At 41.5% G+C, this 16,853-nt stretch overlaps 1 protein-coding gene across 1 annotated transcript in view; it reads left to right on the plus strand.

Annotated features, from left to right (window-relative positions):
- The window catches only part of LOC146655520 (E3 ubiquitin-protein ligase NEURL1-like), a 34,954-nt gene extending 18,343 nt beyond the window's left edge, over nucleotides 1-16,611 (plus strand). The window contains exons 4-6 of the mRNA XM_085428387.1: nucleotides 5,753-6,472; nucleotides 12,035-12,214; nucleotides 12,820-16,611. Coding sequence (XP_085284513.1) covers nucleotides 5,753-6,472; nucleotides 12,035-12,214; nucleotides 12,820-13,064 — 1,145 coding nt within the window. The 3' untranslated portion in view covers nucleotides 13,065-16,611. The remainder of the gene's footprint in view (nucleotides 1-5,752; nucleotides 6,473-12,034; nucleotides 12,215-12,819) is intronic.
- The last annotated feature ends 242 nt before the right edge of the window (nucleotides 16,612-16,853 follow it).

A 16,853-nucleotide genomic window follows, 5' to 3' on the forward strand; every position in this document is an offset into this window, starting at 1 on the left:
CACTTGATTTGTTGAACCAAAATAAATGCCGCTGGCCAGGCTATTATGCTTCAGCTGTGATTTAATCGGTGCAGATGGAATCGAACAGATTTTCAGGAAATCAAAATAGAAATCGTAATGGAGCCTGTCAGTTTTGGATCCAGGAAGCTGGACTGTACCGGGGGAAGCCTTTGGAGAGGAGGCTAATCACTTTCAGATGACCCGGTGAAGACGTGAAAGCGTGCTCGCTTTCCTGTGTGTCGATGTGTGCACAGATGTTCGCTTGATATTACTTTCACCAAAAACAATGAGATGAATCAATAATTGGAGAAATGTGTTTCAGATTGAGACACCTCATCAAGCAGTGGACGGTTGTCCAATGTGGAATTACCTAAGATGAGTAAGGCTGTGTAGAAGCACTGCATTACAGGCAGTTTCAGAAGGCTGACCCTAGAGGAAACTGTGCCCTTGAAGTGCTCAGCAGCGTCTTCATCTGCTGCCATTTCTCCCATCAGTGTGTGCCCTTTACTTTTCACTATCACAATCATAAATTCTAAAAACCAATTGCTTAACTTGGTCTCTCAACATATGTGGCTTTTGTTGCACATGGGGTCCTATCATGTATCACTGTTATAGCTTTTAGACCCTCTTGCTTCACGTACACTTTCCTTAGTGAGCTCAGTCTGGGGTTTTTGTTTTTTTTTTTTCTTTCTTTGATAAGCGGAAGCCCATCCCTTTCCTTTTTGGGACAGGCGCATAACCCTCGCCAAACACCTCTCTTATGACGGATGACTTCACTCAGTCATTGCAGACAGAGCCCTGGATAGCTCTGCAATGCATGCATACTTACGGCAAATCCCCAAACGCACACACATATATGCACACGCACACAGTCGGTGCTGCTGACCTTGTATAGAGGTTGCAGCTTCATAAAAAGACCAAAATACCTCTTAATCTTGTTCTACCAGCGCAAGGAAGAGGAAGAAATCTCCCTCGTCTATATAGTGCCACGCCACTGTCTGACTGAGAGGTGTCCATGACTAAAAGAGGCACAGCATTCCCCAAAAAAAAGAATGTACATAAAAACAGCTCTATTGCAATATGTGCATTTCTTGTGAGTTACACAAGATGCAGTTAGCTCTTAATATAAAGCATACTGTTTGTTTAGACTGTGTGTGAACTGTCTGCAGTTTGTTTGTTGTTAAACTGGCTTGTGTTTACAGTAAAACAGGATTTCGGTTTCGGTTACAGCCTCCCATTGCACATGAAATATCGTCTCCAGAAACAGGTTTTTCCAGGCAGTGTGAAGACATTTATGCCTGTGAATGTTGGGACTTGTTTGAATGTGTAACAACGCAAGAGGCAGAGGGATGTTTATCTATCTGTCGACTACTTTTTTTTTTTCTTTTTTTTTCCTACAGGTGTATATTTTGGCATGGATGTGTTCTTGCTTTCTCAAAGCCAAGAAATGTCCCCATAATGTGTAGCAGGAGTTGAGCTACACTGATTACTGATGTTTTCTCACAGCTACAATGATGGTATAAAGAGCCAGAGTCAAAGCGGTCAGCCGCTGACCCTGTAGTATCAGTCTGGTATGTGTTCCTCTTTTCAAATAGTGTTTTTTTCCTTCTCCTGGGACCAAGAAGCTGGAGCTGTTAAAAGGCCTCTTAATGCTACTGGGCCAATTGCAGCCATGCACTTAATCATTTCAGTATTGTTTTTTGTCCCAGATCCAAGAAGAAAAAATCCGAATTCAGACTATTCAAAAGCTTTAAGGACATGAACTTTGAAGTAGAACATAATTACCATTATGTTTAGGACATGTTATTAAAGAAACCACTGGAGCACTGCCAGCTGTTACGACTCAAAAAATTGTTACTCTAAGCTGCAATGAATTTCTGTTGGTACCGTGCTTAATTTTCTCACATAATTCAGAAGACTGTGTGCGACATTTTAATGAGAGTGCAGATTGTAAGGAAGAGTTGGTTCTTCATCAACCAAAGGGCTTACAGTTACAAAAAGGTGTGTGTGCGGAAACTCACTGGTTTATGAATTTGCTTTGTTAGAACAGTTTTCATTTGTATCCAATACTTTTAGCTAACACCTTTAACCTATGGTCCTTGCTAGTACTGAGTTGAAACCCTTTTGCTGCCCTAAATGTTTGTGACGTAGATTTACAAAGTGCCGGAAACAGTTTTTTCAGAGATTTTGCTCTATGCTGACATGATAGCATCACACAGTTGCTGCACATCCGTGGTCTGAATCGCCGCAATCGCAAAGCTGCTTTATTTGGTGGCTTGGAGACTATGGAGGCCATTTGAGTTGAGTGAACTCATGTCATGTTCAAGAAATCAGTTTGAGATCATTTAAGCTTTGTTATCCTTCGTTATCCTGCTGGAAGCAGACTTCAGAAAATGGGTACACTCAGGCCATAAAGGGATGGAGGTGGTCAGCACTAATACTTGAAATGATGCTCATTTGGTACTAAGGGATCCAAAGCATGCCAAGAATCACCCACACATTCAAGGAAGGATAGTCCATGCCAAATTCTTACCCTCAGAGCAGAAACTGAGACACATCAGTCCAGGCAACATTTTCTCAATCTTCCTAGCAGCTTCAAGCATTCTGGCCATTCTCTTCTGACCTCTGGCATCAACAAGGCATTTTCTCCATCAGGACTGAGCTCACTGGGTATTTTCTCTTTTTTGGAACAGTCTCTGCAAGCCCTGGAGATGGTTTTATGAGAAGATCCCAGTAGATCTACAGTTTCTGAAATACTCAGACCAGCTCGTCTGGCACCAACAACCATGCTACATTCACAGACAGTTAAATCACCTTGCTTCCCCATTTTGATACTTGGTAAAAAGACATTGTTTTGCACATTTTATCAGACAGAAGATAAATGTGGTGTATTAGGTGTTTCAAGCTTCACCATGTATTACCCAAAGATTTTCATAGTTTGTCAAAAGTTTCATGAGTAAAAATCCTTCCCAGACTCTTTTCAGGCTAAACCCAGGAAGAGCTCATACATATTTAGTTGCCTCACGTCTTTGTCTTTCTTTGTTTGGTCTTCTTTTATCTTTTGTATATCTTTGAATGTTACTATTCCCCTCATAGCTTGGCTTGAGTGCTGCGCCAATCTCAGAAACCAAAACTGTGAACCACAGGAAGCTTTAATAGCAAGAATAGAAATTATCTCCTGTAAGTCGGCTAACTTTGCCTTGAAGATGATAAGGCGGCTAATAATAAGACTCTCGTGCCTGATCGTGCACGCTCTTGGCTGAGGTAGTAATGAATGTCAAGCACTTTATCAGAGGCTAGCCGGAGATGTGCCATCTTTGTTTGATAAAGGAGAGATGTTGAGGTCTGCCCTTTCATTCAAGTGCCTACCCTATTTTTTTTTTTTTTTTTTTTGTCAGGTCGTCCCTTGCTGCGCTCTCCTTCTTCATCCACTTCTCAAAGGGAAAGCCCAAAGCAGATCGAGGCTGGGAGCCGTCATGTCACTCATCTCTCAGCCTGCCCTCTGCTTGCTCTCCTCAGATGTCCAATCAGCCTAATTTTAGCTTGTTTTAGATGGCTGTGTTAAATATGTCTCTGTGTCCCCAAGCGTGCCATGATGCAGATGATCTGTGTGCATGGAACGCACACTCACGCTGTGTTTTCTTTTTTTTTTAAATGATGCTCCTGTGTGGTTTCTATTTAACAGTGAGCAGATTTAGCACAGGAAGGCCTATTTGTGAGGTGGGGTGGAGAGCATGGAGAGACATGTAATGCCGTTTTTAGGAGTCCCTTTACCTTTCAACGATTGGAAAAAAGCTGATTTTAGCATCCAGACACATAGCTGAAAATGTCACCAGTAGACAGAGGTATATTAAGTTGCTGGTGCTGAGGCAGTTTGTTTTGTAAACACTTGTGGTAGCTATTTGGATGTATACATATGGTTTTACTCTCTGACAAAGACTATATATAAACTGGCTTCAGTAAATTTTTGGAAATATAATCTTTGCATTTAAAGGCTCGGAGGACTGGAGCTGTGGTAAGTCTCACTTGCACACTTGGAGTTATGGTAGAAAAAAAAATAGTGCACCCTTTATCAGTTCTAGGCTTTAACATATCAGGACATAGTTTAAGAAAATCATCTTTCTTTAGCAGCTATTAAAATTATTTAAATCTAGCCTTAGGTGTAAAATGACACCCAGCAGTTTCCACTGTTCCATCATTTATTTAACAAAAACTAAACCCAAATGCAGAAGCAGAATGTGAAATATTAAATACACCCCGTGATTCAGTAGCTTGTACAACTTTTAGCAGTAACAGCTTAAAGTAATTGTTTTCTGAATGACCTTATTAGTCTCTCACATCATTGCGGAGAAATTTTGGCCCGGTCTTCTTTACGTTGCTTCAGTTCATTGAGGTTTGCAGGTATTTGTTTTATGCGCAGTTCTCTTAAGGTCCACCTACAGTTTCATTCTGGTTGAATTCAAGACTTTGACTGGGAAATCGCTTTTCTTTTTCAACCATTCTGTTGCAGATTTGCTGCTGTCCTTGAGATCATTGTTCTGTTGCATGGCCTAATTTGACAAGCTTTAGCTGTTGGACAGGTCATGAACTTCAACATGTAACTTGCTAACTAAGGCCTTTAGGGTCTAAGACGTAGCTTTTAGGTTTGTTGCACTGTACAATCTGACCTTTAGCAGAATTAGCTGGGATGTCCTAGAACGATTGATGGGTAGCAGTAATTGACTTTCTAAGATAAGTTTTCATCCTTGGCATTGTGTTAACATATACCTGAATATACTAGAGCAGCCAACTGCTAAATCTTCTGCTTTTATAGAGGTGCTCACACTTGCTGATGATCAGTTAATCAAGTGCATTTAATGAGCAGCACCTGGCTCCTACTTACCCTCCTAATTCCTACTTGAAGCAGTGAAAATGTCCGTAGTTTTTCACACGCTGTGTCTGCATGTTGGCTCAGTGTCTGTTGAATAAGTAATGGCACAAATCTCATGTCATGTGGTTCAGCAGAGGTTGCATTTACTTAATTTTAAGACGTGCGAGAGACCAGTGTATTTTCATCATGTTGTGATACATAAAACCTCAAAACTGAAAGAGGGTGTACTTTCTTTTTATCATGACTGTAAGAAACAAGCAAAAGAAACCACAGGACCCTGAGCTAGAGACAGCGAGACAGGGCCTCAAACACAGGACCTCTTTTTCCTTCAGTGTTACATAAAGCTGTTATGTCCTACTGTGATGGAGCCACTGGGCCTGCAGCTATAGCTTTCCCCCACTTAAAGTGCTGATATGTTTCGGGAACATATAAACATTGAAAAATTTTGTTCATACTTTTGAAGCCTTAGTGCAGAGAGAGCTTTAGAATGAATATGTTATAAAACAGAGAAGCCGGAAGCCACCATTTGTTTAGAGTGGCAGGTGTGATGAATAAACAGTGTATAGACTGAGGATATAAAACAAAATAGTGTTATACAAGGAAATATGCAGATTACTAAGTGGCTACATTAATTTCATTTAGTCCTCCTGACTCTGTTTTCTACTTGCAAAGACTGTAAATTGATTCATTTTTTGCAGCTGTAAAGCCAGAGTGCTAATAAAAATTATTAGAGAACAAATAAAGGCAGTGTGCATGAATTTAGATTTGAATGTGCTCTGTAAAAAAAAAAAAAAAAAAAAAAAAAAAACCCCACCACAAACAAGTGATTACATAACATCGCTGTGTGTGTGTGTTCTTTTTTTCTTCTTCTTTTTTCCACAGACAGCGAGATGGTCCCACTGGATTGCCTGCGTCCTCGTTCTCTCGCTTCCGCCCACCAGACCGCCATTCAGCGAAGCAGTGGTGACCCTCGCCTCTCCGTCAGCCTGTGTGACCTGAGCCTGCAGCAGCAAGAGATGCATCTGGAGGAAGATGATGAGGATGAGGAGCAGCTACATCCCCTGAGCTCCTCCTCCTCCTGCCATGTGCCCCAAAACTCACAGAACTCACAGCAGTGCTCGCTTCTGCCCAGCCATTTGGACAATGATCTGCACTTTCACTCTGTGCACGGCATCCACGTAACCGTGCTGGATAAGCACACGGTGGCTCGGCTGGATCACCGCGGTGATGAAAGGACATTGGTGTTCACCAGCCGACCAATGCGCTGCTCAGAGACTGTATTTGTGAAGGTGAAAGCAGGTGTCTCGCGGCCCGGGTCGCTTTCTTATGGGGTGACATCCTGTGACCCCGCCACCCTGAGGCCCATTGATATGCCGTCTAACCCAGAGTCCCTGGTTGACCGCAAGGAATTCTGGGCTGTGCGTCGCGTAGCGATGCCACTCCACAGCGGCGATATCTTGGGCTTTGTGGTGAACGCAGAGGGGGAGGTTATGATGAGCCATAATGGCGTCAGTGCAGGGATGCAGCTGTGCGTCGATAACTCCAGGCCTCTCTGGATGTTCTTCGGTCTGCACGGCACCATCACACAACTCAGGATTTTAGGTAGATTCAGTTGATCTTTTCATGTTTTTATCTTTTCATTGTGTGTGTGTGTGTGTGTGTGTGTGTGTGTGTGTGTGTGTGTGTGTGTGTGTGTGTGTGTGTGAGAGAGAGAGAGATACCTAAAAATCTATTTTTATGTTCTTAAATCAAATTTGGATTAGAACAAATTCAGGAAAAACCTAAGCTATCACAAGAATGGACTCCATCACTGTTATTGCTCCCTCAGAAAACACTAAGATTTTTTTACCTAAGAGCTGCTTGCATTGAAGCCATGTTTAACTGTCGAGCCACAGCCCTTTTAGAAAATGAGTTTTTGGTAATTAGATTTCAGTCTTTTATTAGATTTCAGTTTTTCAAGATTTTTGTTCCTTTTTCCTCCTTCTGAATAATTAAATCTTCGTTCAAGGAAATCAGATGTGCTCACAGATCTTTGCAGGGTGTCAGTTGTAACTTTCCGTTCTTAACTGAGTGCGTGATCGTGGAATGACCTTTGGAAGCTGAATTCCCACTCAGTCAAGTCATGAAATAGTTTCTCCCTCCTCTGTTGTCTGGGGCTGCTCTCTGCCTTTTTATCAACTCATATATCGCTTTTGGAATTTACATCCAACCCCCACGATTTGCCCGTGAATGTTAACTTTGTACCGTCGGATGAACAGACCTCGTATCAGCTGGGTTTGATTCCAGCAGATTTCACACAGTGGTAACGTGACGTTACCTCAAGGTACTCTGAACTAAAAGTGTGGGTGTGCGTACACAGTTCAGGACTCAGAATGAAAAAAAGTAGGAACAGATAATTGCGCTCTCCAAAATAATTTCTTGGTTGGAAATGAAATGATATGGGTTATATGTAAATGCTGTAGTGATTATGACTGAGTAAAAACAGATTTCTTTTCAGGGAGCTTTGAGGAAATTGATTTGCCTTCAGGCTCTGTCCAAGAGCTACAGATCACTTGATTGTTCAACTCTTCAGAACATGTAATCAGTCTACTCTGTACATATTTGAATCTCTTTGGGAGAGTTTCAAAACAGGGTTTACTGTAGGTGGAAAATTGAAGGCCCTCGTGTCAGTAAAAGGTTATTTTTCTAGGTCATTTGACATTCAGCATCTGCCCTCATTTTGTGCAGAACGAGGTTAAGATTGAAATATTTATTTTGATTTCCTCAGTGGTAAGTCTCCTGCACTTTAAGGATTTTTATAAGCTGGAGCTTGGACATAGTTTATTTGCCTGTATTGGTAAAATATCACAGCAGGCAGGAATCATGAGTGAGTGCTTGTGATCTGTTTATCTTCATCGCAGATTAAGTCTTGATAGAGAACAGTTTTCTTACAGCTCAGAATTACACGATAGACATCTTTTCATAGAAAATCTAACATTTGAGATGAAAAAGAGGGTCAAAATACTCTGGTTGGTTAGTTTTTTTTTTTCTATAATAATTCATCTGTGGATTCTCTGCTCTCTCTCCTTTCATGTAGTCAGTCAGACCAGGAACTGAAGAGGTTATTTCTGTCTTGCGTGGGCTCCCAGCAGTCAGCATTATGTATCAGGAGGGTGCCTGTGATCGCTCCTCATGATGCCCTCCATATGCATTATTAAAATGTAATTGCATGGAGAATTGCAATGCTGGGTTTTCCACCCACAGCCAGTTCCTGTCACACTGGTCCTCGAGTCGTCTCTGTACTTCCTCTTTTCCTTCTGCCTTTTTCTTCCTCTTTCTCCCTCCCATCCTGATTCTTTGGGGGTATGAGCATTCTTCAAGTCATTACCCACTCCAGCTGTGGGGAGTGCATTTGTGACGTCTCTGCTCACCCACTCGCAGCATCCCGCACGCCATGAGTTGCCATGGAAACATCTAGCCAGTGAGGCAAGTGACAGTTTGTCGTGGCTGGGTGTTGTCAAGCCCGTGAAGCGGAACAGATGGGAGACTGTTGCTCTCACGTGGTCATTTTGTCCATGTTATCTCAGAAACAGTGATTTGATCTTTTCATGGGTCGGTCTAAGGGTCTACTCGTGTAATTACATGCTAATTTCAGTTGTAAATGTGATTAATACATATATGAGCTGTAATTTATTAATATTTTCAAGAAAGATTCGGCAGAGAATTATCACCTAACTCTGACCACAGAGCTTCCAGCTTCTTTCAGTTCATTTTTGTGGTTGTGCTCCCCACAGCAAGTAACCTCTTCTTAAATTAGGGTTTAAATGAACCATTTGTTATAAAGTTGTGATCTATAGTAATAGCATTAGTATTAAAAAATGTATTTTTTAATACTAATGCTACTTATTTTTTAGCACTCTGTTTTAGATGGCAGTTACTCAGAATTAGCTGCTGAACTGGCATATTTTAAAATTTGTGCCTTACATATTTATGTTAATTTTGATCAATCACAATATCAAAAAATGTAGTTGATGCAAGAAAACTCTGCAGGTATTCTTGCAGACAGCTCCAAAATCCTTCACCAGTAGGACAGGACAGCTTGTATCATGCCACTTGGTGTTGCTTGTGGAGCTTAATGCGTTGGCTATGAATAGACTGTACAGTCACCGGCCACTTTGTTAAGTACACCTGTTCAGCTGCTTGTGTATCAGCCAATCGCACATCAGCAACCAAACACATTCAGACATATAGACATGGTCGAGATAACCTGCTGAAATTCAAACTGAGCGTCAGAATTGAGAGAAAAGGTGATTTAAGTGACTTAATGTTATATAGATGTTTGCCCCAGATGGACTCTAGTGTTCACAAAAAAACTGTCCAGTCAGGAGCACTGTCTCTGGGCAAAACACACCAGAAGTTCACCAACACATTAACTCAGAGCTGCCACATAAGCGCTTAATGGAGTGCCGTTTAAATGCTACTGTATGCATACATCCTCTCACTTTAAAATATATAACTTTATGAATAAATAAACAGATGACTCTGAGAAGAGTGTGTCTCAGCAAAGTGCTGCGATCATCAGTCCCAGCGCTGACCTTAAATGCAAGTAAATTAGGGAACGTTTAAGCACGCATAACCAGAAGCAGTGTGTTCATGCAGGCTTTGCTCCATCTACTGATTTTTTTTCTTCTTTCTTTCACACAAACACACTGGTGGTTGCATGATTAAAAAGCTACTATGACTTGTTTACATAAGCTGAAACTGAACTGCAAGCGGTTCAAGTGGTCCAAGGAAAAGGCATCAGAGTTCAGTGCAGCAAATCGGGTCACGTAGCTACAGTTATGCAACAAACTGTATACATTTTACAAACCCTATTAACGTTTTCTTGGTTAGAAAAAAAAATCTCACAAAACACAGAGACGCTAACGTGATAGAACAGCTGCAGAAGTGAGAGAAACCAAAGCAAGTGAAGGACTGCATTGAGACACGCTTAAAGGAAGCAAACGGTTCATCAGTGTTATGATGGAGAAGTAGATGCAAGTGCATTATTCATATAATCCTGTAGATACATGTTGCTATTAGCTGTTTACTGCTAGTTCGTCACTTCTGCAGCTGTTGCTTCACGTTATTGTCGCCCCAAAAGAATTCCTATTTTGTTTTGTGAGTTATGTTCCACTTCTATTGTTTTGGGGTGGGGGGGGGGGGGGGGGGTTGTGTGTGCTTTTGCAGCATTTTTCTATTTGCTGTCAAAACAGAATATCAAAATCTAGCAATCTTTCAGATGGCCAGCAGAAGGTCGCTTCTTTGGTTCCCAAATGAAATCTGATAGTACGAGAAAATGACCCTACTACTAATTTCATGATCTCATCATATACTTTTCCAGTGAGTCTGTGGTCTCAATCACTAGATTCAGGTCTTCTTTAATACTACATGATGTTCATTTTCTAAATTATGGTCCCATTTAGAGTAAAATAGAAGACAAAGCAGGGTATGTTTTATGATTTGGCTGCCTTTCCTCCTCCACCTCCTTATGTCTTGCTTGTTTGTTTTCTTTTAAATGCTGGTATGACATCCATCGTTAATATAAAACCCATGGCTGCATTGCAGTAACTAGAGCTGACTCATAATTGATTGGATTTTGGGGTATGGTGGTAAAAAAGAATAATATTTAGTCAACCTTTAGCAAAATTTATGGGGACAAAAACACAGTTAAAAAATGAGTTTCCCTCACACCTGACACCAGGAAAACACGTTTAGCATGGCAGTGAGTTCACTGTACTAGCACATAAGCTAGTTGCTAAAAGAAAATATGCAGTACTGGATGAATGGAGGAGTTAAGTGGGGGGTAAAACAGGGCTAAAAGGAGAGCGAATATCAAACTTGGGTTTGGTGGAGGAATGCTAATGTTCATCCATAATTGCTTGATGTGTAAATAAACAAGTGTTGAAAGCCACTATACACATGCTCAACCACAAATACGTCTCCTGCACTGCCAGCACAACCAAAGACACACATACTCACGATCTCACAGCCAGCCATGAATGCATAATACAAGAGAAGACAGAAGGGTACATGAATAGACAAGAAGGTTATCCATTTGGCCTTATTGGAGTTCACCAACACATTAACTCAGAGCTGCCACATAAGCGCTTAATGGAGTACCGTTTAAATGCTACTGTATGCATACGTCCTCTCACTTTAAAATATATAATAACTTTAGGAATAAATAAACAGATGACTCTGAGAAGAGTGTGTCTCAGCAAAGTGCTGCGATCATCAGTCCCAGCGCTGACCTTAAATGCAAGCATCATGGAAATGGAAAAGGCATCAGAGTTCAGGGCAGCGAATAGGGGCACGTAGCTACAGTTACGCAACAAACTGTATACATTTTACAAACCCTATTAACGTTTTCCCTTCCTTTTTTTGTGAATTTACAGCGTTTTGCTTTTTTCCTGCATTTTCCCACCATCTGTGGTTCTTCGTTTTTTTTCTTGTTCTCCACTCCACATTGTATTGTAAGAAAATTTGGATAAGCAAATAGTGGAATTGAATGAAAACCACTGACATTAGATAATTTGACACATGGAAGCATGGTGGCGCCAAGTAAGTGACCAAACCAACTGTGTAGCAGTATTTCAATGTAAAACAACAATGCTACATCACTGCCAGGCAGACTTGATCAGATTTTGTCTTTCTATGAAATCGGGGTTGGTACGCTCTTCTGTGAGGAGAGATGAAGTGCCAGTATGACGCCAGAGCCTGTAGTTATCGGGTGCGGATGGGGACACATCACATGGGACGCACAAGAGAGCGTCTGTAGAGAGGGTTTTTTTTTGTACCCTACCCGGAGGTATTGTGGGCTCGTGAAGGAAGAAGGAAAAGTAGGGTGAGGGGAGATTACATCAATTCATAGGCTCCTGACTCACTCACACGCCTACACACACACTGTAGACTCATAAGTCATCTTGGTGATAGAGAATATTTGACGTACGTGTAAGGGAGAGAATGACAGGCTGAGATAGCGACAGAGATGTAACAAGACATCAAACCTCCTACATTAGCTAATTATCAGCCCTGACTCTCAAAGATGCGGACGATTGAAAAGTGAAATGTTTAATCTTTGCATGTGAAACTTTGGCACTTTTGAATACTTCTATAAAGGTATCGTTTCCTCTCTATCCCCAGGCTCATCTCAGCACCCAGACCTGCGAGGCCCATCGGTGCCCAGCTCTCCATCATTTACACCAAACACACCCACAATGCTTTGCAGTGGCAACTCTGAGTCCAACCTCAACACTCCTTTGAATATCAACCTCAATTCAAGTCTCAACTCCAACTACCACACGCTTTTTTCCTCCTCAACAGGTTTGTCCAAGCGTTTTGGGTTTTTTTCTTTCCTTTCTTTGCGTATCTTTTCGGAGAAGTTTCGTGACATCTTTACAAGCCATGTCATGGTCTCCGATTCAAGTATTTCCACATACCTTGTTTTTTCCAGATTTTCCATTGTGTTTATAAAAAGAAAATGTTTATGAAATTTACATTTATTAAAATGCAGAGGTGCAACAGAGCAGTGAAACAGCCAGCAGCACGCAAACGCTGACTGAACAGCACCAAGACGTCAAGTCGCGATGAGCACGTCAGTGCATGAAGCAAATATTTACCTTGGTGATGTGAAGCAGCGATCCTTGACATCACTACCGTCCCAAGCTGCCGGCAGTATGACAGCAAAACAGGAGTGATGATTGGAGTGCGCACTCAGTTATTCTTGCACAAAGTTGTCCTGAAGCTTCATTAGCAGGAAAAATAGGGGAATAGTGCTGACAGGTAAAATAAAAGATGCGTTGGATGTAGGGTACGTCGGATTGAGCAGAGCTGAATCTGTCTGGGTGAACTACCTGGAAGGTTTCTTCCGTTTTTCTGCCTCACCTTCAGACTCTCATATCTCTAATGGCTTTCTTTTGTCACCCCAGGTACAACCCCAAGCTCTCCATTCTCTAACCATCCAGAGTCCCCCACCTTCCCATCCTGTTCCAGCTCATGGAGTGATGAATGCACCATCTGCTATGAGAATGCAGTGGACACGGTCCTCTACGCCTGTGGGCACATGTGTCTCTGCTACGCCTGCGGTCTCAAACTCAAGAAGATGGCGAACGCGTGCTGCCCCATTTGCAGGAGGACAATCAAAGATATCATCAAGACCTACCGGAGCACGTAGGCTCGATAGGCGATGTCAGGTTCAGCTCGGCACATTGTCAAAGCCATGTGAGACTTTGTAAAGACACGGCACAAGCCTTGATCGTTTGCGTGTGCAGTCTGGCTCAGGTACTTTAAACTCCACCATTAAAGCGTTTTAATTATATCATGTCTAATGCACATCCTTAGCAAGCTAACAGTTGGTCCACTGAGATTCATCAGAGATCAATCCAAACGTACAGTGTGATCAACGGAGACACATTTTTGTGTAGTAACAGCACAACAACAACACACCTTGACCTACTTCCACTGAAGAGAAGAAGTAATCTGAAGAGGCATCTGTCCTACTTTGCCACAGTAGCTCATCAGTCTGCTGGTGATAGCATCACTGCTGGCTAGTTTTATGAGAATTAAAATTGTCCAGAGGAGTGGAGAAATAAATCGGTGGTTTCACCAGCTGCTCCATTGCAGTTTTTCAGGCCGCCTTGGTTAAAGTGTTTTTTTGGGGGGGTTTTAAGTAGAAGCTCATGGCAAGATCAGATCGCGGTGAGGAATGAGTAGAAAGACAGAGAAAGAATGTGGCGAGTGTGGTGTGTTTGTGGTGAAAGTGCTTCTCTAGCAATAAAACACAAAGAAATGTCTGACCCTACAGGGTGAAGAAAAGCCGGAAAGGGAGCTCTGTTGGGTTATAAATGAAGTGTTCTGCTGAATATCTCAGCACCTGCTGTGCTTCTGTGAATGTCAGCCAAAGCAAGATTGCGCAAAGGGTAAAAAAAGTGTGAATGTTGTCACCGCAGAAGGTCACGCTGGCGGTGAATGAGCATGTAAATCAGTGAGGAGGAGGAGGAAGGAGGCGAGAGGATGTTGTACGTTTGGGATGGAGACAGGGAAGAAAGAAGCGTCTTTGCTGCATGTCAGGGTAAAGAAAATGTTCACGCAGACGTACCAGATACAACTTTAGAAAGCCTGTAAAATGAGGGACTTGCGTGGATTGCATGTCCTGCTTCTTGGCAGCCGTTCACACCATCTCTGGCTGGTTGCTAAAGCCTGCTGGATGCTATAATTGCACAAACGTCATCCAAATAAACAGTGGTGGGCAGGGAAGCATTTTAAAATGCTGAAAGAGCACATGAAGATGATGAATCAACCTCTTCATCCCTGAAAGAATCAGGGAATACGAAATCCCACATAAGTTACAGATGGCTCCTCTTACTTCAGGTTACGCCCCTCTCTTTCATGCATCGAATCTCAACGTGAATAATTGCTTTCAGTTATGACATATTTATGTGTCCTTGAGCGGATTGGAAATTTAAAACAAATCGCAAGTTTGTCATCAGCGGCAAGGATGTAGCTTGTTATTGTGGGACATTTGTGTAAAAAATGTCATTTGCATATCAGTTTCTGAGTGCTGCTCTCCATCAATAAAAGCAAACTCCAAGGACACTTTCACTTGACTAATCTCTTGCATTATGTACTGCTTTGAAATGTTAAGAAACACAAGATATGTTCAGGTGTTACTCTGGCCTCGCTGAAACATTGCTCATCTTTAAAGTAGTAAGTGCTGATTTCTTTTCGAGCTTGTCGTCTTGTGGGGGAAAATTGGCAGTTACTGTGTGGATCATTTGAAGGACAGCTAAGTTTTCTAGTGTGCCTTTTAATAAAGAGAAGCTTGGACAAAGTTAGGCTCCTCACTGTGAAAACCTAGAGGGATGCCAAGGTCCTTTTTTATCTTGGAGCCACAGGTGGAAGCACAAAAAGATTGGAAGCAAACGCATCAATGTGCTTAATATCAGCGTGTGCTTTTTATTCACTGCTACTAATGAAATGTTTGTGTCACTACAGTGTACAATACTGGAAATTAGTTGTGAGCGTTGAGAGATGCTCACAGTGTACATTTCTACCTGGGTTCGTTTTCCTTCCTGACCAAATATTACCTAGCAGAAATCCAGCATTGCTGAACATTTGAAATGGATGAAACGGTATTGATGAGTGTAATATTAACTGTACATTATGAGGTTTATTTATTTTTCAGTGCTACAATAAGAAATTATCACTGTTTCTTTCGTATGTGTGGGTGTAGTGTCCAAAAAGTAAGAACATTGTTTATTTTATGGTTCGCAGACAAAGACAAAAGGAAACTTTTATTTCCCTGAAAGGCCCCTGCGGATGTGTCAGCTGATTTTCACTGAAAGAAATAGTTTGACATTTTGGGAAATGCTTATAATAAACTTTATTTATAAAGCACACTTAAAAACCAAGGGTATGCCAAGGTGCTTAACAAGTAAAATAGAGTATAGGAGGAGGATAATAGAAATAGGACCAAAGCAAGTACTAAATATGCAAGCAGATAACTGTCACTAATACATAGGAAAGCAACAGGTACAGAGCAAACAAGAATTTAAATGAGCATAAAAGTGCATGATATAAAATCATAAAAGAAATATTAACTAGAGGGAAAGGCAAGATTGAATAAGTGGGTTTTTAATTGTGATTTGAACAGTGCAATGGAATCAGATGCGCGGAGGTCGAGAGGAAGGGTATTCCACAGTACCGGGGCAGCCAGAGCAAACGCACGGTCACCCCGGGACTTCAGTCGAGATCTGGGTTGGGTCAGAAGTAGTTGAGTGGCAGATCTGAGCAGATCTGAGTGTTCTAGCAGGAGTATGTGGTTTGAGAAGTTCACTAAGATAACTTGGCGCTAATTTATATACATTTTGCGGTGAAGATTCAGATGAGATGATCCGTTACGCTCTCCAGTGGTTGCATGGTACGTACATTAAGTCAAGCACTCTATTTAACTACATTTTTGTATTTCGCTTGAGCATTTCCAGGATTTCAGAGAGAAACATTCGACTTTTGGGAATGTCATCTCAGTCTGTTGCTCTTCATGGAGCTAGAAAATCAAATATTACTTTCTCTAAAAGTTAGAGAAACTGAGAACCAGATGATAATGCTACTTCACGACTGATGGATATTTAAAAAAGCAACTGTTTGCTTACAAGTTTGCCACACCACGTCAAACCGTGGCCTACCTGAACAAACACCCCGAAGGCTTCGCTGTTTGCCTGCCAACTCGTCCCTGCCAAATAATAGTGCAGCCAAATCTGTCACACATCCTCTGGAAAAGTGGTGAATGGTGTAATTTGTACACTTTGATTGCAGCCGTGTGATATTTTTGGAGGTACTTGTTGCAGCTCACCCGACTCTGTAGAAAGGCATCTCCAGACAGATAAGAGAGTGGTATCACTCTATTCATCAGTTTCCCAAAAGGCCAAATAAGAGAAAATCAAATGTAAAGTTGGAATTGTTTAGCTTTACCTTTTGGTAATTTATATTTCTCCTAATTGAGCGTATTTAAACCGTGTTGTGGCCTGTGAGTAGTTCTGTTGATTCCGAGAGCTTCTTTTTTTCCCCCCAAACGTGACCAAACTAATCCGAATGAGGCAGTACGTGAAGATGGGCATTGTGTATTTTTGGACAAGAAAATTGTCTCTTTATTTTGGTTTTCTGGGCTACTTTGTGGTTTCTGAATTTGCTAATTATGTTCTGTTTGTTAAATAAAATTTAAATCACTGGCTTTCCTCTTTGTCTGTTATTTCCGATGACTGTATAACATGACCAACAAAAAAAAAAGAAAAGAAAAGAGCACACAGAGCAATTCTTTCGATACAATAAAGAGTGAAAACTGACCATTTCCATTTAACTGCCGGGGTGCTTTCTGTTTTATGCACAGCAGGAAAAAAGAAGTCAATCTTGCACAGACGGGGAATGAAAGTGCATTAGCGCCATTACCTTTTCCCAAAATATACAT

This window comes from Rhamphochromis longiceps, linkage group LG13, assembly GCF_057381845.1.
Source record: "Rhamphochromis longiceps isolate RC_006_pf linkage group LG13, R_longiceps_female_GT1.1, whole genome shotgun sequence".
Lineage (NCBI taxonomy): Eukaryota > Metazoa > Chordata > Actinopteri > Cichliformes > Cichlidae > Rhamphochromis > Rhamphochromis longiceps.